Source organism: Oncorhynchus kisutch, linkage group LG24 (assembly GCF_002021735.2).
Source record: "Oncorhynchus kisutch isolate 150728-3 linkage group LG24, Okis_V2, whole genome shotgun sequence".
Lineage (NCBI taxonomy): Eukaryota > Metazoa > Chordata > Actinopteri > Salmoniformes > Salmonidae > Oncorhynchus > Oncorhynchus kisutch.
This window is the reverse complement of record NC_034197.2, coordinates 18,460,132-18,477,222: the sequence shown is the minus strand read 5'-3', so window position 1 is coordinate 18,477,222 and position 17,091 is coordinate 18,460,132. Positions and strand designations below refer to the sequence as shown.

The window sequence follows — 17,091 nt, the reverse complement described above, 5'->3', positions numbered from 1 at the left end:
TGTAGAAATCATAGATTGGACATACATACGAGGTCGACCGATTATGATTTTTCAATGCCGATACCGATTATTGGAGGACCAAAAAAAGCCGATAGCGATTAAAATCGGCAGATTTTTATTTATTTATAATAATGACAATTACAACAATACTGAATGAACACTTATTTTAACTTAATATAATACATCAATAAAAACCAATTTAGCCTCAAATAAATAATGAAACATGTTCAATTTGTTTTAAATAATGCAAAAACAAAGTGTTGGAGAAGAAAGTAAAAGGGCAATATGTGCCATGTAAAAAAGCTAACGTTTAAGTTCCTTGCTCAGAACATGAGAACATATGAAAGCTGGTGGTTCCGTTTAACATGAGACTTCAATATTCCAAGGTAAGAGGTTTTAGGTTGTAGTTAATATAGTATTTATAGGACTATTTCTCTCTATACCATTTGTATTTCATATACCTTTGACTATTGGATGTTCTTATAGGCACTATAGTATTGCCAGTGTAACAGTATAGCTTCCTTCTCTCTCCTTGCTCCTACCTGGGCTCAAACCAGGAACACATCGACAACAGCCACACTCGAAGCAGCGTTACCCTTCGCTCTACAAAAGACGCGGCCCTTGCAGAGCAAGGGGAATAACCACTCCAAGTCTCAGAGCGAGTGATGTTTGAAACGCTATTAAGAGCACACCCAGCTAACTAGCTAGCCATTTCACATCAGTTACACCAGCCATTAGGCTGATAGGCTTGAAGTCATAAACAGCGCTGTGCTTGCGAAGAGCTGCTGGCAAAACGCATGAAAGTGCTGTTTGAATGAATGCTTACGTGCCAGCTGCAGCCTACACAGAAATACAAGCCTTTGGTCATTAATATTGTCAAATCCGGAAACTATAATTTCGAAAACAAAACGTTTATTATTTCAGTGAAATACGGAACCGTTCAGTATTTTATCTAATGGGTGGCATCTGAAGTCTAAATATTCTTGTTACATTGCACAACCTTCAATGTTCTCATAATTACGTAAAATTCTGGCAAATGAATGCAAGAGAAATGACACAATTTCACCTGGTTAATATTGCCCGCTAACCTGGATTTCTTTTAGCTAAATATTCAGGTTTAAAAATATATATACTTCTGTGTAATGATTTTAAGAAAGGAATTGGTGTTTATGGTTAGGTACAGTCGTCCAACGATTGTGCTTTTTTCGCAATTGCGCTTTTGTTAAATCATCCCCCAGCGTTGCATCGATTATATGCAACGCAGGACACGCTAGATAAACTAATATCATCAACCATGTGTAGTTATAACTAGTGATTATGATTGATTGAATCCCCCGAGCTGACAAGGTGAAATCTGTCATTCTGCCCCTGAACGAGGCAGTTAACCCACCGTTCCTAGGCTGTCATTGTAAATAAGAATGTGTTCTTAACCGACTTGCCTAGTTAAATAAGGTATACAAATAATAATTAAAGAAAGAAAAATATGCGCCCAAAAATACCGATTTCCGATTGTTATGAAAACTTGAAAATCGGCCATTCCGATTAAATCGGTCGACCTCTAACATACACCCACGTTGTGTTACAGCTTTATTCGAAAATGGATTAAATACATATTTTTCCTCCTCAATCTACACACAGTACCCCATAATGACAAAGCGAAAACTTTAAAAAGAAATGTTTGCAGGTTTTTACAAATATCTTATTTACATATGTATTCAGACAGTTTGCTATGAAGCTGAGCTCAGGTACATCCTGTTTCAATTGATCATCCTTTTTTTTTTAAATAATAGGTTTATTATTTTCCAATAAAAAATACTTAAAAAAAAAAAAAAGACAGCAACACTAACTATTTAGAGGACAAACCAAAACTTAACTCACACATACACAACATAAAACAAAATCCTATTAGGTGGTACATGTATATGAAGACAGCATATAGTCATTACAAGCAGTGTAGTTATGCCAAAAATAAATATTGAGTGGAGTACAGCACAGAGTAGCAGCAGATCGTCAACCCAGTTATGAAGCGGGACTAGACCATTTATCCAGTATCGGCTGCCATATTTTGTAGAACATTGGACTTCTATTGGAAGTAATGTATCGAATCTTTTCCATATGTATTACATTCCATACATTCCGTAACCACATTTCAAAAAGGTAGGTACAGTCTCCAATTTCCAAAATTGCAATAGGAGCCTTTTGGCTAATAGAGTACAAAGAGAGACAGGTTTCCCTTCCTGATTATTCCCATCAGCTGTACCAAACAGAGCGATTAATGGGTCTGGGGCTAGAACTCTATCAAAGGCTCTAGATAAGTAATCAAAAATGAGAGCCCAGTAAACATGTAACTTAGGACATGTCCAGAATAAGTGGGTCAACGTCCCCTCTTCCTGCTTGCACCTCTCACACAGTGGTGAGGTGTCCGGGAATATTTTATGCAGTTTTACTTTTGAGTAATGTAACCTGTGTATCACCTTAAACTGTACAAGGTTGTGTCTGGCATTCACTAAACTGTGGTTTATATTCCTGAGAGCTTCTACCCAGTCCTCATCTGAGATTTCTGACCCAAATTCTTGTTCCCAAGCCCTTTTAATGGTGTCTGTGAATAACTATGTGGGCCTGTAGCACATCATACAGTCTAGAGACCGACCCTTTTGAATGGGGTTTGACAAGGATCAAGCTATCTAATGTAGGACTACATGCCATACTGTGGGATATGTGTCCTTACGAAATTCCTGATTTGGAGGTATCTGAAAAAATGTGTTGTTGGCATGTTGAACTTTCCCTGTAATTGTTGAAATGAAGCTAACTGACCATCTATGTATATATCACCAATTGTTGTGAGCCCCTTCTCGCTCCACTGTGAAAACACCATATCATCCAATGCAGGGTGGAAAGCATGATTCAGGCAAATCAGGCTGACAATGTATACAGTGGGTATGTTAAGAAAATACCTAATCTGTTTCCAGATCCTAAGCGTATGACAAATGACTGGGTTAGTCATAAGTGGATTTTTTCACATATGATGGGCTATTAAGAAGTGCAGGGAGTGAGGAACGTTGACAGGAGGCCTGCTCAATCAAAAGCCATGCAGGCATATCCTTCTGTCTCATCGCAGGTAAGCTTTCCCTCCAGAAAGACACAATGTTCAGATTAGCAGCCCAATAATACAGTTTAAAGTGAGGAAGGCCAAAGCCCCCCTCTATTTTGTACTTGCATAAATGCTTCTTTGAAATTCTGGCTGCCTTGTTATCCCATAAAAATGGAGTTACTATTGAATCCAGTTTCTTAAAATAGCTTTGTGGTATGAAATTGGGTAGACATTGGAAGAGGTAAAGAAACCTGGGTAGGACAACCATTTTAATAGCGTTTATACGACCAACCAAGGAGATGGGCAGAGTTTTCCAAAAATCTATAAGCTGATATATTTTCATGTCCCAATTCGTTTTCAATAGCTGATCAATGTCTCGTCACTACAATGCCAAGGCTTGTGAACTTGTCCATCACTGTTCTAAACGAGGTAGATTGCAGAAATTGCATATCCACAGGCCGTGATATTGGCATCAACTCACTTTATCTTGTAGCCAGAGAAGGAGCCAAATGTGTTTATCAAGTTAAGTAAGGGTGGAATAGAAGTTTTAGGCTTGGACAAAAACAAAAGAACATTGTCTGCATATAGGGACATTTTGTGCTGTGTGTCCTTTATTTTAATAGAAGCTATATCGGCACATGCCCGAATGCGAGTAGCAAGGGGTTCCATGGCTATAGTGAAGAGAGCAGGCGAAATACGGCACCCGTCGGCACCCCTTGAACAAGCGGAATGACTGACATTTCTTGATTGGTTACCACGGACGCCATAGGGTGTGCATAAATAACTCTTATCCAATTAATAAATTCATTTCCAAACCCGAAGTGCTCCAGAACCGACATCATATACTTCCACTCAATCCGATCAAACGCCTTCTCTGCATCAAGAGCTATTACCACTGCCTCAACCTTATGATCGCGATACATTACGTTGAAAATGCATCTCAAATTGTAGTATATACAGTGGGGCACCACCATAATTTGCAAATAAATTCATAAAAAATCCTACAATGTGATTTTCTGGATTTTTTTTTCTCATTTTGTCTGTCATAGTTGAAGTGTACCTATGATGAAAATTACAGGCCTATCATCTCTTTAAGTGGGAGAACTTGCACAATTGGTGGCTGACTAAATACTTTTTTGCCCCACTAAGTCCCAATTTCTGATCTTCTAATCGAAAAGACATAGGCCGGAAATTCAAACACATTCCTGGCCTGTATTTGGTCATTTAGCCGGCTGACACAGCCGTTCTGTATCCTGGGGCGGCACTGTAGACTAGTGGTTAGGGCGTTGGACTAGTAACTGGAAGGTTGCAAGTTCAAACCCCCGAGCTGACAAGGTACAAATCTGTCGTTCTGCCCCTGAACAGGCAGTTAACCCACTGTTCCCAGGCCGTCATTGAAAATAAGAATTTGTTCTTAACTGACATGCCTGGTTAAATAAATGTAAAATAAAAATAAATAAATAAAATCCTCAGCCAGGGAGCTTGCTTGTCAAGAACAGATCGGCCTCTTTTGGGTTGTCAAACGTACGTGTTGATCCTTTGACTGTCACCTTAAACCGGGCTGGGAAGAGGAATCCATATCGGATGTTGGCCGCCCTGCATTTGTTGCATACCTCATCATACTCTTTCCGTTGGTTCCTCACCTCCAAGGTAAGATCTGGGTAGAAAGACACCCTGGCTCCATTGTAGTTAAGGGGTAACTTTTGACTAGCCAGCTTGAGGATGAGATCCCTGGCCTGGGGATAGTGCAGCCGTACAATGAATGGCCTTGGTGGCCCGCCCTTGGCCGGCTTCGTTGCCTGAGATCTGTGTGCGCGGTCGATCAGGATGGCCGTTTTGAAGTGTTCACTCCCCAGCAGGGCCGGTATCAGCTCCGAGACAAATTCAGTGGGTTTCCCTTTCTCAGTGTCCTCCTGGATGCCACATATTCGGATGTTCTGGCGTCCTGAATGCGACTCGAGCATTTCCAGTCGGGCTTTCAGGGTTTTGTTGTCTTTTTTGAACATTGCGCACTGTTTCTCTATGTCCTGTAGCCTGGCCTCGTGATCGACTGTCGTCTGCTCAACCTCATGCACCATTCCTTTAGTTGCTTTCACAGCTTCAGCCAAAGTCCCAATACTCTGAGATATCAGCTAACCTTGTGTCCACCTTCTTGCTTAGTGAGTTTATGGCAGCCAGTATGTCACTTTGAGTAGGCTCTGTGTGGAACTCTTGGAAGCTAGGCTCTTCAGCTAACTCCTCGTGGGTCAGCGACGTTGAAATTGGTTCGTTGTCTCTCATTCAAATTATCTTGTTTAGCGCCCCCTTTTTTGGTGCCTTTTCCCTTTGTCATATTTGTTTGAAGTTATAGGTCGTGAGAGGTTAAGATAAATACTCATTTGTTTCAAAATAGAGCAGAGCTCTAGCAAAGCACGCTCTCTAGCGCCCCCCCCCACCCACTGATTCTTGACAAACATAACTTATAAATGCCTCATGAGCTTGATTCAAATTTAGCATACAATGACAACCCAAAGTATAGCTATTTTGGGGGGTTTTGTTTGTAAACGATGCAATTGTAAACAAACACTGTGCGGCCTCAAAACATGGTTAAAACTATAATGTTGATTTCATGAAAGGTCAGAACTTGCATCGATAGCTCGGTCTATGGAAATTTGAGTGGTTACATATCTCCAGCCACATCCCTCAGATAATTGTCCAAACAGTGTGAATTGTTCGAACTCTATAAGCCTCTTCACTACATCATGTTCATTAGGCCAAAACAATGGACAATTTGTGTTTCTTATTAGACAAGTCCAGGTAGTCCCTCCCCGTGTTCATCTGTTTGGTGCCTAATGAACACAACCCTGGACCACCCTTCCTGCTCCACCATTCCTAGTATGCCCCGTCCTGGTCAGTACCCACCTGAAGAAGCCCTTGCAGCCCTCGCAGGTCATGGCGTTGAAGTGGAAGCCGGTGGCCTTGTCGCCGCAGACACCACAGATGCGCGGCATGTTGCGGTTGAACTCATCCAGCCCGACCACTGAGGTGCTCACAGCCATGGGCTCCATCACTGCAACGAGAGAGGAGAGAGAGAGTAGTTGGTGATCAGTGGTCTGGCACAGGTCTTTGTCCTTCCCCCGTGTATCAGACAGGTTGCATTTGTTGCATCTAATTTTATAGGGACAGGTGTTGGAGAAATTAGCATAAGACAAAAAGAACACCCCCATGATTCTGCACGTTATTGGCTATGTAGGGAGTCAATACGAACACACCATTTGGCCCTGTCAATGAAAAAAACAACAGTGAAGTAATGCACACCAGAGGTAACACGCCCAAAGCCTTTTCAATCTCACTCTGCCTCTCATTTCCTTTGACAGCTAAAGACCCTCTGGCATCGTCTGGACAGACCAGAGCAGAATAAATTATATCCTAGTTGCAGCGATTGAAATTAAGTACTGAAGGGCAGTTCTCCTGTCGGACAAGTCATGAGTATTTTTGGGTTGCCCAATGATTATGATCACTTCCCCGAAAATGTTCCTTTCACCTACATGTACAAGTGCATTCAGAAAGTATTCAGACACCTTGACTTTCCACACATTTTGTTATGTTACAGCCTTATTCTAAATTGGATTCAATCGTTTTTCCCCCCTTCACCAATCTGCACACAATACCCCATAATGACAAAGCAAAAACAGATTTTTAAAAACATTTTGCAAACATACATATTACAAAAAAACTGAAATATTACATAAGTATTCAGACCCTTAACATTCAGTAGGTTGTTTAAGCACCTTTGGAAGCGATTACAGCCTCGAGGCTTTTTGGGTATGACTTGGCACACCTGTATTTGGGGAGTTTCTCCCATTTTTTCTCCCATTTTTCTGCAGATCCTCTCAAGCTCTGTCAGATCAGATGGGGAGTATTGCTGCACAGCTATTTTCAGGACTCTCCAGAGATGTTTGATCGGGGTCTGGCTGAGCCACTCAAAGACATTGAGACTTGTCCCGAAGCCACTCCCGAGTTCTCAACCAGGTTCATGGGGTAGTCACCTGGAATGCATTTCAATTAACAGGTGTGCCTTGTTAAAAGTTAATTTGTGGAATTTCTTTCCTTCTTAATGAGAAATAATATATATATATATAAATAAATAAAAATGGGGGGGGGGGGGGGGTTCAATAATGCCAATGTGGGGTGTTGATTGATAGACATTGCTAAATCAAAATCAGAACTACCACAGGCCATAACATTATTCATCATTGTACTAGAGAAACCAACACGGGTTAGCCAAGATTTGAACAGCTGTTATCCATTTCTGCTGACAAAGGCACTGGTTGGTTGGAGCATTTAGTGTGTTTGTCCATGGTTCACGACAGGGCAAGAGCAGAAAAACAAGTTGTTTTTCCATTAAATACTGATGATTGCACGCTTAGCAAGAAGCTGAAAACAATGTATACAGACAAGGGAGCCTCCATTTCTGGAAGGAAACATCAGGTTGTTGCTTGACTGGCTAAGAGTTGCATAAAGATCAATGCCTAATAAAAAAAGGCCAGGCTGCCCCAACGCTAGACAAGTCGCACTTTGCCAGTCTCACGTCATTGTGCCAATCACTGTAACATGGGCTCCTGATCACCATCACACCCCAAACACAGAGACCTAAATGGAAACTAGGACTACCATTCCTAATTGTGTAGTAGTGAGCGTGCACTTTCAACATCTGTTGTATTTTGGTTTGCCTTGTAGCTTGGTCTAATTGTAATTTTGACAAGGACAGAACCAGTTGTCCCATAAAACAATTATCTTTGAACTCTACACAACATGGGGATAATCGCTTTCTTTCTAAACATGATCCACCCACCAACAATGCTGTGCATTGAACACAAATCTCAGTCCGGTCAATACCATTTAGGCATTGAGCAGATGCTAACAAGACCCAGTAAATAGACAGCTGTATCAACACGTGAAGCAACAATGCATGCTCTGCAAGTTTCACTGGATGGAAGCATATGTAAAACAATGGAACAAGTACACTATTAAGCTACACTATTAAGCTACAGAAGTTTAATGTGATCTACCCAGGTCAAGGATCCGCCACCCTTGCTTCGACTGCATCCATGTCCTCGTCTGGTCAGACACACCCCCTACACTAAAGTGCTGTGACCTTCTTGTCTTTGTGAGTTCTTGCCATTACAAATCTGATGTTCCAACACAGACATATGACAGTAAAAGACTGCCTGCCTGGAGCCTCACTCAGAGAATGAAAAGGCTGGTTGCATGTCACGTTGCTGTGCAATAGACCTTGCTCCTCAGTGCCTCAGGCACAACTAATAATCAGAATTATTAATTTTGCCACCAGTCACGACACTGAAAGTGCAGGTTGTTCCCATTGTCTGTCCCTCCAGACGTGAGAAACATCAACCAACCACCAGTAGCCTCCACAGAACAGCACAGCTACAGGACATCAAATGAAAGGGAAGAAAGTGTTGACGTTATCTAACCGGGCACTCACACAGAGCAAACGACCCAGAAACCATTCAAGATGGGGGAGCCGTAGGAGAGGGGGCCATGTGAGTCGCGTTAAGTCACTGACGATGTGCCTGTGAGCCATCGCTAAGTCGGAACATTCCCCTCCATTTCTTTCCACACAAAAAGGACTGATTGTTTGGTACAAACTCTGGCTTGCTAGATTAAAAATCGCTAACCCCTTCTAATATTATGCTTTGTATCATGTAAAGAACAAACGCCAGAGTCTGGTAATAATTTACTTAAAAAATGTTTAGGCTTAGTATTTAACTTACTGGAGCAAGTAGAGTTAAGTGCCTTGCTCAAGGGTACATACATTTTTTTTGATCATCTAGTCAGTTCGGAGATCCAAACCAGCAACCTTTCGGTTACTGGCCCAACACTGTGCCACCCTGGATGAGAGCGAAAAATTCCACAGATTTAGACAGGTTACACTCCTTTATGTAATTGGTTTATCCCGGTTAAGGGGTGTTTCATTGTTTATCTAAAACGTTAGGCTAATGTTTATGTTTGCATTAAATGGCCAATGCAGCCATTTTTATATCAATATCAAATAATTTATTGGTAACGATCATCTTACCATAATAGCTGTCCATTAAAATTGACAAAAAATAGATTTTTAGCTATGACGGATTAATTTTGCTATGACTGTCTGGGAGTGGTCTGAGTGGGGAGGGGACAACTGAAAACTAGCTCTTATTGGCAGAGAGGTTTGGATGTCTGTTAGTCTATAAACCAAATTACCACCTGGTGATGTCACCAGCCAAGCCGAAACTCCTGCCCATGCAAACAAGCTTATTAGAAGGTCCTGTGTAGATTGACTGCACCTTTAACGCAATGAGAATGTGCATGGTTTCTGCCAGGATGGGGCAAGTCCTTACAGGATCCTCGGACTCCCCATTCAGGTAACAGGCTGTTACTACTATAGCTCTGCCATTGAGAAGTTTTGCCTGTGTCAAGGTCATCTTGCTGTAGGCCAAGTAAGTTTGATTTTCTGAGCTAAATATTTTTGTCAACTATTTTTTACATCTCTAAATGTGTAAAGACACTACTCTGGAGCCAGTCTTCATCACCTGCACTGTCAAATAAATTACACTTATTTAGCTAATGCAGCTAAGGCGCAGCCCGTGGATGCATTGCTCTGATTGGTCTGGGAAACAGCACACTAGTTACACTCTCAAAAACATCAGGTCAATGCACCATGTTGTGCCTCCTTGTTTTGCATGTTATCAAAGCAACAATCATAGGGGCGAAAGTGAGCTGAAGGGCCCCAACAAAAACAACAAAGCAGGTGGGCAGCATCCTATTCTTACTGAGGTAAGAGCAGGCGAGGGTAAGACAGGGTGAGATGCACACATGTGCCACGTCAGGTAAAAAACACATGGTGGCATACGGTAGGGCTGCATGATTTAGACAATATCTAATTGTGATTTTTTTGGGGGGCCAGATAGTAATTCCATCAGACATTGTTAAAACAAGTGTCAGGGTAGAGAACATCACTTCTAAAATGAGATCAACAAATTAATACATACTGTGCTAACTGAACACAGAACCAAATATTTTCTAACATCGTTATCGGCTGTATATTATTACTACATAAACAAACACTTTTGCTCCAATTTCATGGTATCCAACTGGTAGTTAGTCTTGTCCCATCACTGCAACTCCCATATGGACTCTGGAGAGGCAAAGGTCGAATTTCAAACACTTAGTAATACCATCAGACACGGTTAAAACACAACCCAGCCAAGCCGCACTGCTTCTTGACACAATGCCCGCCTAACACGGAAGCCAGCCGCACCAATGTGTTGGAGGGAACACCATACACCTGGCGACCGTGTCAGAGTGCATTGCACCCGGTCCGCCGGTAGTCGCTGGTGTGCGATGGGACAAGACAATCCCTGCCGGCTAAACCCTCCCCTAATCCCGACGACGCTGGGCAAATGGGTCTCCCGGTCGCGGCTGGCTGCGACAGAGCTTGGACTCGAACCAGAATCTCTAGTGGCACAGCTAGCACTGGGATGCAGTGCCTTAGACCACTGCGCCACTCGGGAGGCCCACAAACATAAATCAAAATATAGTGTGCTATTAACCTAAGTTTATTATTTATTCAGGCAGCCATAGGCTGTAGATGGAATAGGAATATTATGATTGTAGGCTTAATCATTATGATAATTGAAATAAATCAAAATACCTGAAAAACATGTAATATGTAGCCTACTGATTGCAAGATGCAGCCTGTGTCCAAAACATTGTAGTATGGTCCATTCCTTCAAAGTAGCATGTTTCAACTTCTCCTTTAAATTTTGTTATACAGCGTTGGGATGGAGACTTGCACGGCAGCAGGAAGTAGGGTTGCTGTGGGTGTTGCAGCACCTCCTGAATTTTTTCTTCACTAAAGTCGTGCACTGGGCCGTTACTACTCCTGTATTATTGCACATGCCAATACTGCAATTTCGATCTGAAATAGATTAATTGTGCAGAACCTAGCATACAGGCCATGTCATCAATCCTGGGCACTTCTGGAGCAGAGACATGGTTGTTTAGCCATGGGCACAGTGGGCAGGGTTCAACACATGCCCAGCTGTACAAACAGATATACTAATGAAATCACCAGGCTTCCCTAAGCAGCCCTGGATATGGGCATCTGAAACTGGATAATTTGTATTATCAACGAATTGTCCCAATGGATATATTATCGAATAGATATTTAGAAAAACACCTTGAGGATGGATTCTAAACAACGTTTGCCATGTTTCTGTCGATATTATGGAGCTAATTTGGAATATTTTTCAGCGTTGTGGTGACCGCAATTTCCGGGCGATTTCTCAGCCAACTGTGAAGAACAAACGGAGCTATTTCGCCTACAAAAATAATATTTTGGGAAAAAATGAACTTTGGCTGTCTACCTGGGAGTCTCATGAGTGAAAACATCTGAAGTTCATCAAAGGTAAACGATTTAATTTGATTGCTTTTCTGATTTCCGTGACCAGGTTGCCTGCTGCTAGCAAGGCATAATGCTATGCTAGGCTATGATAAACTTACACAAATGCTTGTCTAGCGTTGGCTGTAAAGCATATTTTGAAAGCGCCCGCTTGTGATTGGTCAGCATCCTCTGTGCATGTAGAGAGTGAATGAACAGAGTCTAGTAGCGCATCTCATTGGAGGAGTTACCATAGTATAGTTTTTGATGTATTAAAAAAAAAAGACTCACTATGCGGAAATATATTTCACTGGTGAATTTCACGAATAGGAATATTTTCTAGGAAGATTTATGTCCGTTGCGTTATGCTAATTAGTGTCAGATGATGATAACGGTCCCATTCTTGGGTTGGGCGTCACTAAAGGTTAAGAGGCTCCTCTGTCCTCCACTCGTTACCTGTATTAATGGCACTTGTTTGAACTTGTTATCAGTATAAAAGACACCTGTCCTCAAACAGTCACACTCCAAACTCCACGATGGCCAAGACCAAAGAGCTGTCAAAGGACACCAGAAACAAAATTGTAGACCTGCACCAGGCTGGGAAGACTGAATCTGCAATAGGTAAGCAGCTTGGTTTGAATAAATCAACTGTGGGAGCAATTATTAGGAAATGGAAGACATACAAGACCACTGATAATCTCCCTCGATCTGGGGCTCCACGCAAGATCTCACCCCGTGGGGTCAAAATGATCACAAGAACAGTAAGCAAAAATCACAGAACCACCTAGTGGGACCTAGTGAATGACCGGCAGAGAGCTGGGACCAAAGTAACAAAGCCTACCATCAGCAACACACTACGCCGCCAGGGACTCAAATCCTGCAGTGCCAGACGTATCCCCCTGCTTAAGCCAGTACATGTCCAGGCCCGTCTGAAGTTTGCTAGAGAGCATTTGGATGATCCAGAAGAAGATTGGGAGAATGTCATATGGTCAGATGAAACCAAAATATAACTTTTTGGTAAAAACTCAACTCGTCATGTTTGGAAGACAAAGAATGCCGAGTTGCATCCAAAGAACACCATACCTACTGTGAAGCATGGTGGTGGAAACATCATGCTTTGGGGCTGTTTTTCTGCAAAGGGACCAGGACGACTGATCCGTGTAAAAGGAAAGAATGGGGCCATGTATCGTGAGATTTTGAGTGAAAACCTCCTTCCATCAGCAAGGGCATTGAAGATGAAATATAGCTGGGTCTTTCAGCATGACAATGATCCCAAACACACCGCCCGGGCAACAAAGGAGTGGCTTCGTAAGAAGCATTTCAAGGTCCTGGAGTGGCCTAGCCAGTCTCCAGATCTCAACCCCATAGAAAATCTTTGGAGAGAGTTGAAAGTCCGTGTTGCCCAGCAACAGCCCCAAAACATCACTGCTCTAGAGGAGATCTGCATGGAGGAATGGGCCAAAATACCAGCAACAGTGTGTGAACCTTGTGAAGACTTACAGAAAACATTTGACCTCTGTCATTGCCAACAAAGGGTATATAACAAAGTATTGAGATAAACTTTTGTTATTGACCAAATACTTATTTTCCACCATAATTTGCAAATATATTCATAAAAAATCCTACAATGTGATTTTCTGGATTTTTTTTCTCATTTTGTCTGTCATCGTTGAAGTGTACCTATGATGAAAATTACAGGCCTCTCATCTTTTTAAGTGGGAGAACTTGCATAATTGGTGGATGACTAAATACTTTTTTGCCCGACTGTATGTACATACATATATTAGGATCTCTCCCTTTGATCAAGCTTTTATGACATTCCATTACATTAGCAGATAACATACATTTAAGAGCAAACTAAAAACAGAACTATAGTCTTCATGGTCTCCAAAACTAGACAGGATGAAGTGTGGTAGCTCTGTTCAGACCGGGGTCAAGGTGCATCATCTGTTACCACTAACTAGATGACAGTTGGGACCACAAAATCTAATCTCCCATCCTATCCCATCTCCAAAATGAGCTTTCAAAAATGTGCATTCAGCCCATCCTCTATTTGCCTTCCCTCATAGTTCAAAGTTCATCAGAGGAGAACAGCGGTCAGAGGATCGACACACAGACATGCAAATCAGATTAGAGTCCCTCTCTGTGGAAATTATTGACTGAACTCTGATATCCCAGATAAGCACAGAACACAGTTAACAAAAACAGACTGGCACCTAACCTTTAGGATTAAAACTAGCGTGAGACATGTCCAACGGTATAGCCCATTGGGCTGACAGATTATCATAGCGTGCGATAAATTGGAGGGAGATGAACTCCCCTTTAGAGCAGCAAGCCATTTTGTTACTCCTAGTAAGGTTGATACGTCAGCCATCTTAGGCAGGTTTGACTGACAACATTTGTGGTTCACTTAGTCCCATTCTAATAATCACCCCTAAGGGTTGACATATCAGTCCAGTCCTTTCAAGGCACTAAAATCTGTTGTCTTGCCCATTCACCCTCTGAATGGCACACAGTCCACGTTGCAGGGCTCATCTACACGGATTGAAGTGGATTTAACAGATGACATCACTAAGGGATAATCGCATTCACCTGGTCAGTCTATCATGGAAAGAGCAGGTGCTCCTAATGTTTTGTACACTGCAGTGAATATGCATGCACATATAACCACATATTCAGGGCAACTGCAAATTTACCAAATTAAATTATTTTTCTAGGACATTCCTTTTTTTTTTTAATCACCTGTGTCGCCAACCTATAGCTCAGGCTGTTTTTTAAATGAGGACCTGGGGTAGAAAGATTGGGGGAGCATAGATACATCTAAGATCACAAAATATTTAAAAAAAAAACATTGCATCCTGAGAGAAGTGTTTTCATAAGCCAGTTATTATATTGGCTCTACTGATATATTTTGTCTACCATTAGTTTAACCCAGTGCATATTTATCAGCAGCGAGCGTGTCAGAACAAAGTGAAATCCTTTACATTCCTAAACTACATTTATAAAGTTAAAATAGTGACAGCAATTTGAATCCTTTAACATCCATTGACACGCCCATGAGTCAATCTAAATAGTATAATACAAATCTGTCAGTTTAAACTACAGATATCAGGTCCTTTGCAATCCACCGCATCCGCCTGTCTGCCATCAGCATCTGCAGTGGAATGTCACCGAAATGCAGCAGTGTTTGTCAGACCATGAGACATAGGTCTTCTCACGAAAACTTCTGTAGCGGCTGAACAGTTTGGTCTACAAACTAATATGACCACACTGTGGTGCTCTACATTTTGCTTTAAGATCCCCACAAGTGTCACAGGACTCGTCTGGAGTTGGTAATGCTGTGCCAACTTCGGTCTGTAGCGTCAAAACCGTTTGAGCTACCAACTAATATTACCTCACCATGGAAAGGGAAGACTCGAACAGTGTTCTCCGTTGTGCTCTACGACCCCCACAAGTTTCACGGGAGTCATCTCAGGGTAACCCATTGGGTTAGGGTTTTTGTGTCCCCGCAAAAAAGGGGTTAAATGTGTCAACAAAAAATAACAAATCCTGACCTTTCTTATATCTCCTAGATATAGGACAGACACTTCAAAAACATATTCCTTATTATTTATTTTTTGACTGTCTTTTTAGCCATTTATGAACATGTAATTCAATGGGTATCTAAGGGCTAAAGGCCAAGTTAAATGTTTTATCAAATAAATAAATGATACGTAAAGGGGTCCTAAAATTCAAAATACCTAAATAATCCATAATATGACGATCTTAAAACAATTCCATACTGTATGTTAGCTTAGTACCACCAAAAAAGGCTGAGGATTTTTAAATAGGAACGTATACTGTAGTGTGGAACCTAGGACAACTTATTAACCATTTCTACTGTAGAAATACTTTCTTCTCATAGCCTCATACTAAATGTGTTCATATTATTGATTTAAATTATATTCGTGCCGATTCACATCTGCCAGGAGGGTAGCTATAGTATAACAAGATACGGACTAATAATGTACATCAATCTTCACATCCTAGACCATCATCCTAGAACAGGACTTATTTTGACTTGTTTTTGCTGTTATAACGCCTATGCAATCCTGTAAAAGTCTGGCAAACCTCATGTGTTTCCACCTGTCCTTCAACACATTTGTTTATATAGCATAGAAAAGAGCTCATAAGGCTTGGAGATATTTGGGTTGAAGGACAGGCAGGATGGTGTATCGCTGCAGAATGCTGTGGTTGCCATGCTGGTTAAGAATGCCTTGAAATCTAAATAAATCACAGACAGTGTCACCAGCAAAGCACCCCCACACCATCACACATTCTCCTCCCTGCTTCACGGTGGGAACCACACATGCAGAGATCTGTTCACCTACTCTGCGTATCACAAAGACACGGTAGTTGGAAGCAAAAATCTCATATTTGGACTCATCAGACCAAAGGACAGATTCCCACTGGTCTAATGTCCATTGCTTGTGTTCCTAGCCCAAGAAAGTCTCGTCTTATGGTGTCCTTTAGTAGTGGTTTCTTTGCAGCAATTCAACCCTGAAGTCCGATTCACGTAGTCTCCTCTGAACAGTTTGATGTTGAGATGTGTCTGTTACTTTAACTCTGAAGCATTTATTTGTGCTGCAATTTCTGAGGCTGATAACTCTAATGAACTTATCCTCTGCAGCAGAGGTAACTCTGGGTCTTCCTTCCCTGTGGCGGTCCTCATGAGAGACAGTTTCATCATAGTGCTTGACGGTTTCTACGACTGCACTTGAATAAACTTTCAAAGTTCTTGAAACTTTGTATTGACTGACCATGTCTTAAAGTAATGACGGACTGTCGTTTCTCTTCGCTTATTTGAGCTGTTCTTGCCATAATATGGACATGGTCTTTTACCAATGGGGTAATCTTCTGTATACCACCCCTACCTTGTCACAACACAGGTGATTGGCTCAAACGCATTAAGGAAAGTAATTCAACAAATGTACTTTTACATTTGAAATGCATTCCAGGTGATTACCTTATGAAGCTGGTTGAGAGAATGCCAAGAGGGTGCAAAGCTGTCAAGGAAAAGTGTGCCTACATTGAAGAAACTCAAATATATTTTACATTTGTTGAACACTTTTTTTGGTTACTACATGATTCCATATGTGTTATTTCATAGTTTTTACATCTTCACTATTATTCTACAATGTAGAACATAGTCCAAATAAAGGAAAAACTTGAATGAGTAGGTGTCCAGACTTTTGACTGGTACTGTACACAATCTTTTATTGCTGGGGGTCTTTTTTCTATCAAATAAAATGTGGAGTAGGTTGTGTAGAAAGGTAGGAAAAAATCCAAATGAACAACCACAAAATCCCAATTAATCCTAATTTAAAACTGCAAAATGTGAAGACTGTGCAAGGGGTGTGTAGACTTTCACTAGGCACTGTATGTTAAACAAAACACCTGACAGGGATTTGCCAAAATACAAAAGTAGGCCTATGTCGTAGTAAAGTGATCCTCCTGTGGGGAACAACAATGCCACCTAAACTGGAAAGTCATGTGGGGTCTCTTCATGTCAGACTTCAACCCAAGTGAGAACTCATCT

General features: G+C 41.5%; 1 protein-coding gene across 3 annotated transcripts in view; it reads right to left on the bottom strand.

The window, feature by feature from the left end:
* Window positions 1-17,091, bottom strand: part of LOC109869863 (vitamin D3 receptor A-like) — an 83,404-nt gene that overhangs the window by 25,729 nt on the left and 40,584 nt on the right. For all 3 annotated transcript variants that reach the window (XM_020460146.2, XM_020460148.2, XM_020460149.2), the window contains one exon: window positions 5,993-6,140. In XM_020460146.2, coding sequence (XP_020315735.1) covers window positions 5,993-6,140 — 148 coding nt within the window. The remainder of the gene's footprint in view (window positions 1-5,992; window positions 6,141-17,091) is intronic.